The sequence below is a fragment of the Perissodus microlepis genome, chromosome 7, assembly GCF_051167445.1.
Source record: "Perissodus microlepis isolate ML-2025 ecotype Zambia chromosome 7, ASM5116744v1, whole genome shotgun sequence".
In the NCBI taxonomy this organism is placed as follows: Eukaryota; Metazoa; Chordata; class Actinopteri; order Cichliformes; family Cichlidae; genus Perissodus; species Perissodus microlepis.
The window spans coordinates 35,938,390-35,955,750 of record NC_140467.1 but is presented as its reverse complement, the minus strand read 5'-3'; the positions used below and the strand labels follow the sequence as shown (position 1 = coordinate 35,955,750).

The 17,361-nt window shown below is 37.7% G+C and overlaps 1 protein-coding gene across 1 annotated transcript; it reads right to left on the bottom strand.

Annotated features, from left to right (window-relative positions):
• Positions 1–2,678: 2,678 nt before the first annotated feature.
• On the bottom strand, positions 2,679–16,795 carry LOC146383527 (phospholipid-transporting ATPase ID-like). Its single transcript, XM_084934825.1, has 27 exons — positions 16,672–16,795; positions 16,386–16,444; positions 15,820–15,933; positions 15,386–15,484; positions 15,207–15,268; positions 15,024–15,096; positions 14,856–14,926; positions 14,688–14,770; positions 13,750–13,908; positions 13,491–13,579; positions 13,151–13,344; positions 12,831–13,039; positions 12,687–12,730; positions 12,442–12,607; positions 12,055–12,243; positions 11,822–11,937; positions 11,548–11,712; positions 10,597–10,708; positions 10,404–10,509; positions 6,209–6,359; positions 5,757–5,940; positions 5,410–5,633; positions 5,126–5,209; positions 4,786–5,031; positions 3,775–3,913; positions 3,360–3,490; positions 2,679–3,219 (listed from the first exon to the last, which is right to left on the bottom strand). The coding sequence occupies exons 1-27, from the start codon at positions 16,724–16,726 to the stop codon at positions 2,956–2,958; spliced, it is 3,588 nt and encodes a 1,195-aa protein (XP_084790951.1). The 5' UTR covers positions 16,727–16,795; the 3' UTR covers positions 2,679–2,955.
• Between the last annotated feature and the right edge of the window lie 566 nt (positions 16,796–17,361).

Here is a 17,361-nt window from a genome sequence, read left to right as displayed (position 1 = left end):
TGTCTTCTGGGTCCTGCTTGCAAGCAGACACAGGTGCTTGAATTTTAAGATTTCAACCCTCCTTTTACTTCCATCTTTGAAAAAATAAATCCAGGTTTTTGTCTCTTCAGTGCATGGAAGGCCAGTTTAATCCTAAAAAGAGAAAGGAGGATCAACTGAGTCTTCTAGCAGGATAAAAGACAACAGGAACAACAGGTGAAATGTTGTAGTTGCACCTACAGTAGAAGTTTTGGGCACATGAAACTAACTGCTAAGAGGTTATGTAAACCGTTCAGTGTTCGTTGGACTTGAGCAGGTGCAGGACGGGAAAGGCACTAAAACAATAGTAAAGCCGAAGTGCTCCAGCCAATCAGAGGGAATCTTATCACATGAAGGTATATAAAATCTGTACGGTACATAGGTATATATATATATACATACATATATATATATATATATATATATATATATATATATATTATATGTTGGAAGTCTTGTTGTGGTGTGGAGAACATCCCACATGCTTGCCCTGCCCAATGTCCAGTGTCTACCCACACATTTTGGTGGATTCCCAGACCAGCCTCTCTCAAAGCGGATATGACTAGTAAACTGAGACCCATTGTGCTATGGTCGGCATCATTCCAGCTTGTTTACATTATCGACCTTACTGTCACAGGTGAGGATGCAGAATTCACAGCTGATGTACAACAGTGCACCTGGAAATTGAAGATCCAACTATACAGTCAAAATAGGCTGCAGAGGATTTGTACACATGTCATCAGAGCTTTTCTGGGAGTGGGAATGTTAGTCAGTGGCTCTGACTCAAAAAAAAAAAGAACTCTAATTGGGCCTCAACTGTGAAAGGAGCATAACATTTGCCGGATGTCTGGAACGTTCTGGAGATACTGTGTGCCTATGAGTGAAATCTTGAAGAAGGGATTCCCTTGCACCCACTCGACAACCCAGAAAAGTGTCACCAGCGGACTGCTCCATAGAGTTTAAGCTGCAGATTTCTCACATGCAATGAAGGGATATAAACACCTAGTGCTATGAACAAACTAACATATTATCATACATACTTTTCATACTACATAACTTTACATCCACACATCAGCAACAAGTCCATTTTTTGAATGTTTGTGGCAAAATCTGGAAAAACATGAGATAACAACTAAATTCAAACATTTTCCTCTAATTTATACATATAAAGACCATATCCTTACACCTCTTTTTAAACTTCTTTATCATTTGACAGAGCTTCAGTTTTGATAAGCATACTTTTAATTGCCACCAACTTGGAGCTTGCTGATCCTTAACAAAGAAGGCATCTGGTCTGTGTCCCATTAGAAGTCGAGGAACTGCTGAGGCATTATCCACAGTGAGCAGTAATGAGAATAAAACTGAGGGACCAGTTCTTTTACTGAGGGCATCAACTGTTCTAATCTGGTCTAAATGTGTAGATACAATGCAACAATGAAAACAGATTGATCCACAAGTCTGAGCTTTGGGATTCAACACTTCCTGATAAGTTGATAAAACCACACATTTATTTCAAAGAATTTCTGTCTTGGTTCATGTTGTCTTTGAAACAGAATTAATTATTCATTGCATAGTGTGTGACTGAAGTACACATAAGTAAATTCAGCATGACGGGACAGATAGAAGTAAATAAATAAGTTTAACAAAAAGTCGAGAAACTAGTGAAATAAAGCTGTTGTCAAATTCATGTAACCGATGAAAGGAAACCTTGGCCTGTTGAGGGATACAGTCAGGAACTATAACAACCTTTTCAACATCTCCAGCTGCGGAAATGTTTTGGTCTCGATTGATTAAGTCAATAAAAGACAGCAAAGTGAAAGAGTCAATTTTGAAGGGCTTTGTTAATCAACACAGTGTGAAAACAGTGCATGAGTTCAGAGTTCACAGTCCTTGTGTGTCATTAACTGCTTTTACTGTGTAGAGTGTCAACAAAGAGGAAGCTCACACATACACTACTTCTGTGTTTTTCCATAAACAAATACATTACAGCTCAACTGACTGCTGATGATCAGCTGGAACTAGAAAAAGCAATTTATTACTCAGAGAGTCTGAGCAAAGTCTTAACATGATGAAGAAAATTAATACAGCCATCCTGAACCATGGTCCAATGATTTAACAACTGTTAATGACTATAATCCACATCTGCTTGAAGCCTGGATTAGAAAATTAGATATCTGCTTTTTATACCAATCCCCTTTTCCAGAATTCAGTTCCTTGCTAAATATAAAAACACATTTTATTCTGGTTTTCTCTTTTAAAAATAAGGTTATGAAAAGGGAAAAAAAACAAACAAACAAAAACAAACAAACAAAAAAAAAACAGTTACAGAGATAAGACTAATAACTGGCTGTCCGTCGTGAACAATGTGACTGTAGTGGTGCCAGGTTAAGTTATACATTCATGTTATTACTGAATGTTATTACTGAATGTATTGAATGTTACTGAATTACTTATTACTGAATGTTAAATTATTAACACAGTATAATAACACATAATCCTCATGTAAATAACTACAGTGTATAAACTTTTTAGTATATACTTAGTATTAAAAATCAATAAAACTTCCTATATTTGTAATTTCTCAGCTATCTAGTTTGAAAACCTATTTCAAAACTAAGAAAAAACAAAACAAAACAAACTACATCTACCTTTTTTTATCCTAATCCACTAGCCAATTGTATTTGTAATTAAATTAACTGAAACCAGGGTAGAACATCTTTGCAAAATCTTCAAGTGTGCTTTAGAAACTGGCCAGTAATAATTCAAGTTGCACAATATGAAAATTGTACTTATTAAGCACAAAAATAAAAACAACCATTCTGAGGCAAACAACATTTTCACACATTATAAGACACCATCTTTTCTTCAGTGCCAGGTAGACTCCAGTGTTAGGAAAATAAAATACTGTCTGTGTTTCAGTCCCTGTGTGCTTCGGTTTTAGGGACTGTGACCCTGTGACTCCTCAGCTTCCTCAGCAATAGTGCGGTAGTGCTGTGGCTGATTTTGAAATATGGAAGAGTCTGTCTGGGTGAACAGAGGAGCTCTCTTGGTGGAGCGTTTCATCAGGAATTTTCTAGATGTTACCAGATCACCGTAGCCCTGGGAGTGAGAGAAGGCGTAACCTGACCGAGTACTGCGCCTTCTCAGTAAGCGACGAGGTGCCGGTACAGGCAACTCCTCTGTACGCATCTTATACCTCACCTAGAAAAAAGAAACAAGGGATTTTTATTTTTTTTTAAATGTAGACTTTTCACTATGGATATGCTACTTTCTGGTGTACAAGACAAAAGGGTGAATAGAAGACAAGATGGTTTTACATGCTGCCCCAAGTGTTTTTTTACCTTGTCATTAATGGTAGGACGAAGCTGTATAAATATGAAGCGGAAAGCAACAACAGGCAGGATACAGAGGAGGAACGTCAGGAATATGGTGAGCCACACATTAGGCTGGTTCAGAGAGTTTCTTGTTGTGCCTGAAATCCAATAATGTCAGAATCACATAATGTTACAGTATTACAGTATATAAGAAAGTAACTTCACAAACTGCCAAAATGGATGATGAAATTTAAATGCACAATCCCAGGATACAGCCAGCACAAATCTAACCTTTTTGTCTAAATGCTAGTTCGCATGACCCTGTTTTAATGTACTCATGTCTCCTTTAAAGTACCAATATTTTAGAATAGAAAAAAACTTGATAACTTCATTAAATTAACATTAAAGTGGCAAACATACTAAATATAGTAAATGTACTTACCAATGAAGGGGAAAGAAGACGTGAAGAGATAAAACATGCCATTGCTGCACATGGTTAATGTGATGGAAAAGTAGGCCACCATGCTTCCCCACACAAAAAAATGGTTCACTGCTGTCCAGTAATAGGTGTCAAGACACAGCTGAAAAGTATTTACTTTTATCATTATTAATGTCCTGTGTACTTATTTATTTACATAAACTCAAATTTAGAGACTGACATAGAATGTAAATGTTTCTGTTACAGCAGATTAGTCTATAGACTAAGTAGCCTCTTTGTTAAGTACCCCCGGTTCAACAGTTTATTAACCAGCCAATCAAATGGCAGGAACTCAATGCTTTTGAACATGTACACGTGGTCAATACTACCTGCTGGAGTTTAGACTAAGCATCAGGGAGGCAAAAAAGCTAATTAAGTTACTTTGAATGTGGTGTGGTTTTGCGTGCTAGATTGGGTATTTCAGAAATTGCTGATCTACTGGCATTTTCCCACACAATTATCTCTAGGGTTTACAAGGAATAGTTCTATAAGAGAAAACATCCAGTGAGCAGCAGTTCTCTGGGCAAAGATTGCTGATGCCAGAGGAGAATTGACAGAATGCTTCGAGATGATAGGAAAGCAACAATAACTCAAATAACACGGCAACCATGGCATACAGAAGAACAAAAGCATTGCCTGGTATCATGAATCTCAGTAACATTTAGATGGTAGGGTCAGAATGAACATTTGTATCAATACTTCAGGCTTTTTTTGAAAATTTGCCATAATGAAAATGAGCAGTTCTGCAGGCAAAAAAGGCCCAAAGTGATAATAACCGCATGCACCTAATAAAGTATCTAATGAGTGCACATGGATTTATGGTATAGAAATGCATAAATAAAACCGTTAAATGCAATTTTTTCTCAAAGAAACTGGAGGACAAATAATGTGGCAAAGTTTTGTGATTCTCTATGTTGTCACAATAAATATGTCATTTCCAAGCATGCCTCTGGTAACGAGAGCTGTATTTCTCACCTGTGTGTACACCACAATAAGCAGACAAGTCTGTGCCAATAAAGCAAAAGACTGATAGTCAGCAATCTCTTTTCCATCATCTCTGACTGTGTCATGCATGGAAGCCCATGGAATAAAAAAGAGGATTAAGGAACTGTAGCAGCTGTGCATTACACAGCTCACAAAAGCTTTCTTATTGAAGTATTGGTTCTTCTGGCCTGGAGCGTAGAGCTGAGGATGGTATAAACTCCAACGGTCATCTACATCCTGCACAAAACAAGGTTTACAAGAGACTGACTATGAGATGATAATCTGGTTTATGTAAGTCAACCAAACTGATAGTTAATTGTAATCTACATACCTGGTCAAACAGACACATGCCAAGGACTGGAAGAGCTGTGTAAACCATATTGTAGAAGGTGATGAACCACTCCTCATAAACAGTCTGTGAACAACCACAATGAACATTGAGTTCAAGTACAACATTAAGAAAAGGTGAATGTGAATCAAGTTAATTGTTTCATTTGTCCTGCATCATTTGAAACTTTTTTGCATTTCTCTCATTGAGATTGATAAACACTTTATGTCCCATTACAAAAGCTACTTAAATTACATTATAGTATAGTTACAATACATATGTCTCACCTGTGCAGAAAAACCACAAAAGAAGGCGTACCAGAATTGGACAAGCGTAAAAGTGAAGTTCTTGTAAAAGAAATATCCAAGGAACTTGCACATGCGGATGTAGGACCAGCGGCCATGCACCAGCAGGAGGCGCTGAAGGTAACGGAACTGGGCAAAGGAATAGTCGCTGGACAGCACTGCCTGCATGCCTTCCTGCCCACTGATACCTACACCAATATGAGCAACTGGCAGGCAGAAAAGGAAGCAAATAAAATACATAATAAAATACACAATATCAGCTACATATTTCCCAGCTGGATAGTTGTAATGAAAATACAGCTCTGTATATTGGTGACTTCACAGGTTACCCTTTATCATGCTGACATCATTGGCCCCATCTCCAATGGCAAGAGTGACAGCCTGTTTGTATTTCTTGACCAGCTGAACCACTTGGGCCTTCTGCAAAGGAGTGACCCTGCAGCAAATCACTGTCTGACACATGCATGCTGTCCTCAGCAGCTCCAACCTCAAGTTCTTCTCCAGTGCAAAAGCCTGATGATGAAGGAAAGAATTGATTGGAGTTAGGTCATCTGTCAAGACTCCGTAGTGCAACCTTAAAACCTCAAGAGAATTCCATTCATTTCTACATTCATCTCTAAGTTTAAGAAACATAAAAGAATCGGACTTAAAAAAAAAAACAATATGTATTTTCTGATCACACAGTGTGGCCTCTACAGGTCAACTAGCAGGGGATTTTCAGCATTTGCTGACAATAGTAATATTGCTAAAAAAACAAAACAAAACAAAAAAAAACCCTTACCAGACTGTGCCCATTTATAATTAGTCCATAATCTCCATCCACCTTCTCATCCTGCATAGTCTCTGTCTTTTTAAGCCAAAACAGGCCTACTCGAGATTTAAACACAGATGGCTCCTCTGCTGCTTCAGGACACATTTTTCGTCGTGCATTCCTGAAAACATGAGGACAGAAAACATGACCTCATAAAAAGTTCACAATTCATTTGTTAACTATATTTTTCTTATAGACAACAATGAAGATATAAGATAAGCCTAAAGATTAACAGGCTAACAGTGTTTAATTTTAAAAAAATATTTTCTATCCTCTTAATTGCCGATTTTAGACACATTTTGCCTTTAGTGGCCTCTCTTCTCCTTTAAAAAGAGTGTCAAAAATATCTAAACCAACCTTTTGAGACAGACTGTATTTGCACACATTGTGTTTCCATTTATTCAATTATTATTTTTAATTCAATCAAACATGCACAACGCTGAGGATGACTTTGGTTTGACTGTACTTGTATTCAGTGATCAATCAAACCACTCATCCATTTTTGTCACTTATCAGCGACAGTAGTCTAAGTAGACATGTCAAAACCTCCCTTACAATGGCCACATCCTCTACCTCTTGTAAGTGCACAAGGAGGTATTGCCAAGCCAGCTGTTCTGAATCTCCCCCACAACATCCTAACAAGAAGTCTGAACCCATACACCCTTCAGAAGTAGCTTATTCCCATTCCTTGTAACCACAATCTTAATTTTTCACATTACTACCCACCGTGGAGGAACATAGATGATGGTAGGAATGTTCAATCCCAACCTAGTAACCACAACCATGTAAGGCATGGATGTCAAGCTTTGGTTTTTTAGCTATAAAGTTGTGATGAGTTATACAGAATTTACAGAGGTTTGCTCTTTTTCCCCCTTTCCAAAAAAATAATAAAAAGTCAGTCCTGTAAGTAAAGCCATGAAATGATCCCTTGCCACCCCAAGTGCCACCCCAGTTTTGCATATGACAGTGTTGTTTATTAAAATAAGATAGCATTAACACTTTGAGTGTAGTTACAGTCAACGGTGAATATAAATGCTAAAACTGAATATATTGCATAGTGTTACCCCCCTCCAACCTTTAACAAATGGTTCAGCCCATAGCAGGACCGGCTTTTTTCTTGTTTTCAGTAGCAAGCGATGCTTGCGATTGTGCCAGAGCACATTTTGAACTAGTGATGATAAAATTTATTCTTTTTACTGAATCGAATTTTAATGAGTCATTTGAGTCACTGAGTCAGTTGACCAGAGAGTGCAAAAAATGTACATTTTCACTCAAACTTAATTTGTTTCTTTTTTCATGTATATCCTACTGCTAAGATGAGTGATTCTAAAAGAGAACAACTATTTTATAGAGCAAAAAAGAGAAAAAATAATTTCTAAAGAGAACATTTCTTTTGTTTATTTTTATTTTATTATTATTTTCCTTAAATGTGTCAAATATATATTTTCTCATCTAAATGTCCACTGAGCTGTGAGCCAGGGGGCGGTAATGCACCTTAACATTGGTTGCCAACCAAGAAGAAGAAGAAGCTGCGCGCCAGGAGGGATTGTCCGGGCTATGGTTCAGCACAGGAGGGAGGGGGTTAGTGAGTCCTGAGTGATTCGCTTACGCTAACATTCACACAGGAAAGGAGGGGGTGAGTAGCTCAAATGTGCTGTTAGCATGTTAGCAGAGCGATGCTACTGTGAACCGAGGAGCTATTGTCTTGATGTGAGCTTCTACTCAGGGTTTTTTCTTCCAGTTCAGAGCAGAAATATTTTTGTTAAGATACTGGATGTTGTGTTTTTCTCCACAATTTTAATTATAAGCTAGATATATTTCTACTAATGAAATTAGTTTGCTAACAGCAACAGGGATGAGTCAGTGAGTCAGTTGGGCATGTGAATCATGATTCATGAGTCAGTGAAGTGATTCTCGAGTATTGAATGATTCGTTCATGATTTGTGCATCACTATTTTGAACAACACCATGGGAATTTCAGATTTCACACAGGTGGTTGGATGTTACACTCTGGAAATGGAATGATGGTGAGTGTTATTTACCCTCTGTGGTCCACGAACACGCTGCACCTCCAAATCACATGACTGATTTAAGCAGACACAGCAACAAGCTGTCTCTATTTCAGCCCATATTGAAAGTTTTTAAAGTTTAATTACAGCCCAGTAAATCCAGAGTTATGATAATATATATAAGCCATGTTTTTTTCTGTGTGTATGTGGTTTTTGTTAAAGCGTTTTCTAAGGACAGCGCAAAAACAGTAAAGAAAGAAAAAAAAAAAGCCACCTCTTTCGTATCGGTGGAAAAATGTACCATGTCGACCAATTTTTAAAAAAGTCAACAGGTGGGATTTGGTTGTTTAGGAAGAGGGGAAAGTTTTGGGAGTGACGGTAATGGCAGCGAGACAGAGCGAGCGAGTGTGTGCGAGAGAGAGAGTTTAGATGTGGGAGATTTGTGACATTTGGCGTGGAGTGTATAGTTAGTGTGTTGTGTTGTCTTGTGTAGTTGTTCTGTTGTGTAGTTGTTGTTTTGTTTTGTGTGCCAGTGAGGGCACTAATGAATGTCACAAAGGCATATTGCATTGTAAACACTGTCACTAAGTAGAAACCAGCGGCGTGATACACCTCCTGTTGTCAGGCCTGCAGGTTTATCCCTGTGCTGTTCTCCTCTGTCTTCTGGTGGAAAAACATTTTTTTACTGACACACATAATTTGCGACACCTGATTGTTCTCTCATTTTAGTTTTAGTAATATTTTTAAATGGTTGTACAAAATGAAAAAAAAAAACAAAAAAACGGCAGGTGTATTGGCTGCATTTTTAGATAAATAGTTGTATATGTTTATAAAATGTACAATTTATATTTGCATTTCAAGTTATAAAAATTTGCTTTAAGTTCTTTTTGTGATTTCAGATCAGTAATTCTAATGCAGTACGTCGGTGAAAAAACAACTAAACTCAGTTGAGCTGAAAAGAATGACACCAAACAAGGCAATGGGAAAAAATAAAATGAAACAATTTGAGGGTGAAATACAAATGTAAACTCAAAAGGACTCAAAAATGACCGGTTGTATTTCAGACCTCAGTGTGTTAATCCAACAAATCATGAAAAATTAGGTTTAAATTTTTGTTTATGACAGTGCAGATTTCTGACATTTTGTGTAATTTAAGCTGTAACAATGTGATTGTTTTCTAACAAAAAACAGTGTGAAACTTAAGTTAGACTTGTGTTTATAAATGAACCGCCCCATGTTGTGTAGCTTTCTGGATTTTATACTTATTGGGCTACATATTTATTTATTATACAGGCTATACAGTACATAGGATCAAAACTCACATGTTTTATGTAACTAAAGTGTTTAATTATGTGGGATACAGACAATAATTAAGTTATAGACTATATTTATATGAAAAACATGTATACTTACTGCATTTAAATCATTTTAACCATATGTAACCACCTGCATATGTGTGTGGAGAAAAAAAAAGACTTTGATTTTGCCACCCTATTTGATTTCTTTTCCACCCTCATGCCACCCTAAGAAAATTTCTCTAGATCCGCCCCTGAGTAAAGCAGCAAATTTTGATATACAGTGGTCCCTCGCGGCCTCACTGTTTCGCAGATTTTTTTTGTGCAATTTTGCTTGGTGTTTTTTCTGTTGTTGGTTTTTTTTGTTTGTTTTGTTTTTTTTAAACAGCGCATTGTGTTGTGCATCCTGATTGGCTGTAGACCACTGTCAATCAATCTCGTGCCTCCTGTACAGTACAGAATGCGTTCAGCTTGTCAAATTTGTAGTGTTTGTTTGTACGTTTTCTCCCCGACAAACACAACAATGTCGACGAAATGTTTTGCACCAGTTTCATTCTATTATAATGGACTTATTTTTCTATGAATGTTTGAACTTGAAACAAGAGAGAAGTGTGAAAATGTTCATGCCTGTCTGAGAAAACTGTACAAACAAATATTGTAAAACAACAGCTACAAATTTATCTTACAGCTGTAGGAAAAGTAACTTAATGAACCAAGCCTCAAATGGTTGAGTTCCTGTTCGTGCTGTTCTAGTTAATTTAAGTTTACTGAAATTCATAAACTGACAAATTGCATCATTAATTGTATGATGAAAAAGCCTCTGATTGACAGTTGATCCTTATCTGTTTCTAACTGACTCACTGTAGCTCCTCTTTGACTCCTTCAGCAGTGTTGGCTGAGACAACAAAGACATCCTTCATCTCCCCTCTTAGCATGTTACAGGAATAGCCAATGTTCTCTGCTGTCTCTGTTGAACAGTAAAATAATTTTCAATCAATAAATCTTAAATCTACAAAAAAAGCTTAAATAAGAAGAAACATAAAGTGACACTGACCTTGCTTATCTCCAGTTAACACCCAGATTTTGATGTCAGCTTTAGCCAGTTGCTCAATGGTCTGTGGTACACCGTCTTGCAACTTGTCCTCCACAGCTGTCGCTCCCAACAGCTAAAGCCACAGATGTAGTTGTGATTTATACATTTATGACAAATTATGCTGGTTTCACTGTAACATTAGTGCACAATCTAAAGCTGGGGTGTCAAACGAACCCAGGTGCCAGAATCAGCCTGGCAAATACTTTAATCTGGAAACAACTTTGGAAAAAGGATGAAAAGGATGGCATTCTGGAGGACATTCTGGGAAAACAAACCACCAGAATTCTTCTGTACCTTTACACATTCACGTCTTACAATTTAAGCTCAAAGATTTATGCTGATAGATTTCTTTCATTTACTACAGAAGCATTTCTTATCATTGTAAATGACCATGGCAGACCCGATGGCATGAACATGATCTTTAGCATACTTTATTAACACTCACACGGTTGCTGTGCAAACACACACAGAGCTGCAGCTCTCCTGCTGCCAGCTCAACATTACCACAACAACAACAGCATTTACCAGAACTCCTAACTTTTAAGCCGGCTAGGCGTGATTGCAGATGCCACGCAGGTGGGTCAATCGCACCTGCAGCAGTATCGCAAACCACACCCCGCCACAATCATGTAAGAAAATCTGAGGTGTTGAAATTGAACTTCTTTTTTTTATTGTAAGATATCTCAAGGTAAAATGTATAGTTAAACTTATTAACATTGACTGGGGACAAGCAGAGTTCGACTGGTCCAGCCCATTTAAGATGAAATTGGGCTATATTTTCCCCCGATGTAAAATTAATTTGACATCCCTGGTACGTATAATTTCTGGAAAACTATCGGTAGGTCATCAAGCAGCAAATTGGTCTGTCAGATGATCTAGCGATGTGACAAAGTTTTCAGCACATGTACTAACCATCATATCTTTCTCTATCTCTTCATAAAGTTCATCAAGTTTTTCTTCACGTCCCTCCATGGCAACACTGGCCTCATGTTGGCGATGTTTCCAATCTATCATGTAGGTCTTGTCTAAGTCCTTATATGCCAGAGCAAGTGTACGTAGGCCATCACCTGCAAACTCCTGTTTTTGTTTGATAATCGAAAGAAGTCAAATGTTAAATTACATTAATTATATTAAAATTTCATTGACTTTAGCTTCAAGCTACTTTTATATGCTTTGGATCACTCACATTGAGGTGGTTAGGGGTTACTTCCATCAGTTTGTTACAGGACGGGTGCAGTCTTTCAAAGATCATGGTGTCTGCACCTTTGCAGTATAGAGTCAACTTCCCCTCTGGGCTGCGCACTGGAAGTGACAGGGAAAGTTAGAAAGTTTGACGTAATGCATGCAGAAAAAGAAATTGTCTATCTTCTGAATATACGAAGTATGGCCAAAAAAAGTATGGTTGACACCTTATCTCACCTATCACTGACATCCTCTTCCTCACATTACTGAAGTCCAGAATGGCCAGAAGTTCATAGATGACTTGTTTGCCCATCTCTACAACTGTGATGGTTTCTGGTGTGCGTGATCGGAACACAAATCCAAAGTTTCTTGCAGCAGTTACCAGAGCGCCTTCATCAGGTGACTGAGCCTGATAATTGAGCTCTCCTACCAGGTAAAACAGAGATGACAATTTAATTGGCATATAAGGGTAAAATTTGAACATTTGCATGGTGGAGCACATTTCCATGTACCTGTATGTCTTTTATTGCACTGAATTTGGAGTTTTTAAATAGACTCCAAGGATATTTTGAAATTCTCCTGAAATGTAAATGAAATGAAGATGTCGTTTAGGGGACCCCTCACCCTCTTTCTTTTCCTCAGGCATGACAGTGTGACACAGGGATAACAAGCGGAAGAACTCCTGAGTCTCAGGGTTTCCACTTCTCACCATGTCGACCAGACTGTGGTCATGAAAGCTGAACTTTGGATCAGCCAGATTGTTCCAGGAGAAGTCCACTCTCTCTGTTCTCTGCAAGAAAAGCCAAAACAACAAAGTTGGATCAATACTTTCTTTAAATAAGCTACACAATCATGCATTTTCCTCTCACCTCTGTAATTTCCACTCTTTGTCCAGAGAAGTCATAGAGGTCTCCTGAATATAAGATAAATGTACTGTAAAATGAATCATTTAAACAATGTTCATGTTTCCATTTGCCTCTGTGACACCTTTTTACACAAGCAAAGCTGCTCACCGTAAGCTTTTCCATTAATGGAGCACTTGTTGAAAGTCATGATGTTCTGTGTCAGAGTGCCAGTCTTGTCGGTGAAGATGTATTTAATCTGGCCGAGCTCCTCATTGAGTGTGGTGGTTCTTGCCTGAGCTGGAGTATCTTTCTTAGGATAGTACATCTTCCTGTCCCAGTCTATGAAGAAGCTGTTTCCCAGACGAATGAACTCCACGCTAACAATGTAGCACAAATTGGTAAAATTTCAAAATGTGATACATATTAGCACAAGTCTCAAGTGTTCAAACCAACTTTGGTTGTTTTCTGGTTTCATCATTTTTACTTACCTGACGTAGAGTGAAATTGGTACCACTGTGTTAAGGACAATGACATAAGACCAGAAGATGAGGAATGATGAGAGAGGAGCATCAACGCCCGGTTCACGAGGAAGAAACATAGTGAACACAGAGCCCTCGTTTGTTTCCCAGATTGCATTGCCAATGGTCAAAATGGAGCACATAGATGCCAGGAAACCAAAGATCTGATGGAATAAAAATATCACACTTCTTGTTTATTCAAACAGTATTACTCTTGTCACTCAATTGAAAAACAAATCACCATCTATAAGTTATCTATTAATTGAGACTTCATGTGACTTTCTTTGTATTTGTGTTTGTGTAAACTCACACATAACACCAGGATATTCATCAGGTGATCAATGCTTGTCCGTTTGAATATTGACTTCCCGCTGTTCTGCATCAGTTTAGTGTCAGGACCTGGAAAGGATTATTAGTGTCAGATTTTCTTCTGCACACCTTCGCTGCATCTCCTTCCTGCTCTAGTCTCTTATGTACTTCAAACATTATTATCAGAGGAAACAATAAAAGCTAGACCAAAAAAAATCACTCAAATTGCAAATTGTACACAGTTGCAGTGCACAGTGTACCTCCAAAGATGACCAGACCGAAGCACCACTCAGTGTTCCTGAGAGTACAGCCTCTGAGCAGCACTTTGTCGTTGTCCAAGGCATATCTTTCTCCGTTCAAAGTCAGAGTCCCTTTGAACTTGTCTAGACGGTTATTGGGAGGTTCACATCGCACTTCACCTGAGAAACAGAAATCAGTGTCAGCAAATAATTCTAAACAGTTCACAGGATAGTTAGAGGACAGCTCGAAGCAGTTTGTGTAGTCTCCTCCGACCTCTGGTATCAACAAGGGATTTTCGCCTAGAGAACGGCTGCTCACTGGATATCTTCTCTTTTGTGGACCATTCTCTGGAAACCTTACAGATGTGGGTTAATCCCAGCAGGTCATCAGTTTCTGAAATACTCAGACTCATCTGGCGCCAGAAACCATGTGACATTCAAAGTCCCTTTAATCAACATTCTACCTAATTTGATAGCCAGTTTGAACTTCCGCAGATCATTTTAACCCTGTCCACATGTTAAAATGATTTGCTGATTAGATTAATTAGCAGGTGTGCAGGTGTACCTAACAAAGTGGCTAGTGAATGTATACAGATCTATTCAAGTAAGCAACAAACAAACAACAAATAAATAAAACCCAGGATCTGCTTTTTACATTGGTAGAGAAAAGCAATACATGAGGATATGCATGGAAAGAAAGCGACTGGACGTCTAAGTTTCAAGAAACGTAAAGAAGCCCAGTCGCTTTCTTTCCAAGATTCTTAGACTATCATGACCCGGATGACTGAAAACCTACACAGACGTGAGAAAATGTAATCACTCAGTAGAAGCTTAAACAGGTGAAATACTACTTTATCAAAAAACTCTGTTTGTTTTTCTCCCCTATGACATTTCTCAATGACACAAACAGGTTTCACTTTTAAAAATCAGACTGTGTGTTGTCTCATTCAGATTCTCACAATTAAAGGCAGCCAGTGCCTCAATGTTGTCTCCCAGCTCTCCAGTTACAGTCAGAGCCTGTTTCACCTTCAGATTGGTTTCTCTGGGGGAGACCAAGGGAAATACAAGACAGTGTCAGACATTAGGTGTCAACCTAGCATACAAACACCACAGTACACCGCACTTACCCATCGAGTTCAGCTGTTTCCACATAAACTAAATTAAGGGGCTCACTGCTAGACAGCAACAGAAGGTCTGCCTAAGAAATAAAAGCACTGAGTTTAGTTTGGAACTTACTTTTGAAATGAATTTCTTTCACTTGCTTCAAATCTTTACTATAGCCTCCCCAAACTTACTGTGACAAACTCATTATTCTCCAGTTTGACTATGTTCCCGACCTGAACATTCATCCATTTTTCATTTTTGAGTCTGTCAGGGAAGCGAACAAAGGCATACAACACAGAAATGAATCCAAAACAGCATAATTCTTCATACAAAAGGTATTCTTTTCTTTTTCATTTGTGTTTCCAAAGACTTACCGGCCATCCATGAGGACGTCCACCTTCCGGTTATTCACTTGTCCGTCACATTTGTGTCTGTTCTGCTCAGTTGACACAAGAAAAAGATACTGTTTGCTTCCAAATCTGATATTAGTTCCTTATTTTTGGTTTTCATAATGAGCAGGATCTCTCTATTGCTAATAACAATTTCAACTTACTATATCGTCACTGGCATCTTTGACTCCTGTTATAGACAGCACCAATATTAAAGGGACAGCTGTGGTGAACCATGGCAGAGAGGAGATTTGTGGGATCAACTGTCAACACACAGACACAGACACACAGTTACATATGCTGTTTTAATACATTGATAATTGAGCTTTTAAGAATCTGAAAACTGAAAGCCTTGAAGCTCATTTCAGTGTATGGTTTACATTAAATAACGTGTTGAAAAAAATAATTTGATAAAGAAAGAAAATATGTGTCATTTCTAATTTTAAAATCAAATTACATTTTAAAAAGATGGTGTTCAATGTGGAGTTTGAACTGATTGTTTTATAAGCTAGTATTTGCATTCACATAACTATCTGCAGCGTAAAATAACTATTTTTAAGCATGCAATTCATTCTGACAAGAATGGCAACATGTCTACCTGAAGGATGAGCAGGAAGAGGAAGTAGGCATTAGCGAGCCTCCTGAACTGCTCAAAAAGATTAAGTGGCAGGAAGGTGAAGATGTTGTATTTGGAGGTCTTGATGGCATTGTTCTGAAGTTAAAGAAATCGACAGAGGAAAGTTACATGACTGATGTCAGTTTAACAAAAATCTCTGTGATTTAATATTTAAATGTTTGTAATGTAATGTTAAAGTTTCATTTTTGTTTTCTACGGCAGACACAGCAACAAGGTACAGTAAAAATCCGAAGATTTCTAGGATTTCACTAATAATTGCCTACAACTCAGATTTATTCAACAAAACTTTTTATTATTTAGCTACAATTTATGTACAACTGATGCTTTGTATCTTAGTCATAACATGCAAATATACACAACTTTATGTTCATTGAGTGGTAAATGCAAAGAGTTGTCTTTGTGACACTTGACATTCATTGTTGTTGAGTAATCAAATCCAAACAAGCAAAGCATTGAGCTGAGGGTGTGTCCAAAGCTTCTCTTGTCATCTGCTGAATAGGCATGATAACATTTGTCTATATACTTACAGCATAGCGGAAAGATAGGTTGAAAGTTATGTCATTAGCCCGCAAGCATCTCTCCTTCTCTGTGAGAGAGTAAAGCAGTCAGAGCAGGAGAGAGTTTATGCTACTGTATGTTACAGCAGTACTGAGGAAAGACAAACTCAAACTTAATTCATGCAAACATTTCAGAGCTGAAAGCTGAAATGTGCACTGCATGTCACAAAAATAAATATAACTAAAACTGAGACAACCATAAAGAAACTGAACAATGCAGTAAAGTAGAGCAAAGTTTAAGTGCATCTAATCTCACCTTCCTTATTTCCATGTCCGCACAACTGTCCAAAGTATGACAGCACAGTTCCCATCTTTAACTCAGGTTCTCCATGTTTTATAACCTGGAAAAAAGTCCACTTTTCAGTTCTAATTAGTGAGTCATTTCAAACCAAAAGGGTTTCTATATCAAAAGGTGAGGCAAAAGCGAGAGGGAACCAGTTAATTCCTGGAAGGTCATGTTTGTTTAGAACTGCAATATAATGTTTAAAAATGAATAGAGAAAAGGTGGAACTATTTAATATGTACAGCACACCTTTTAAAATGGCGATGAGGGAAAGACAAAACATCCCAAAAATAATAATCCTGAGCTTTCACAAAGCCAAAAATATATCTCCAGCTATAGGTAGACATATAACAGTCACATACTTGACAAGATTTCCACCCCTCCCCACAATTTATCTTTGCTCCAAAGCTGTAAAGATACAGAGGCCTTTTAAACACTTGGTACTGTAGTTAAACATAAAGTACAATAATCCCTTACTACACAGATTAAGATAAAGATGTACCCTTGACCATTTGACTTGCCCAGTAATCTACCAATAATAATATGCAGGTATTGTAATTTTATAGAATTTTACTGGAAAAATGTTTATCAGTGGGACATAAAGAATACAAAATGTTGACAATGAAACGCATAACAGCACAAAAAATAATTAACTACCTAACT

Excerpts from the sequence above, each read along its gene's own strand:
- LOC146383527 (XM_084934825.1), bottom strand. The coding sequence starts at position 16,726 with ATGGGAACTGTGCTGTCATACTTTGGACAGTTGTGCGGACATGGAAAT. Across the intron at positions 13,345-13,490 it reads TGAATATCCTGGTGTTATGT|ATCTTTGGTTTCCTGGCATC; the intron begins GTGAGTTTACAC and ends TTATTCCATCAG. Across the intron at positions 12,608-12,686 it reads AAAGAGTGGAAATTACAGAG|AGAACAGAGAGAGTGGACTT; the intron begins GTGAGAGGAAAA and ends CTTTTCTTGCAG.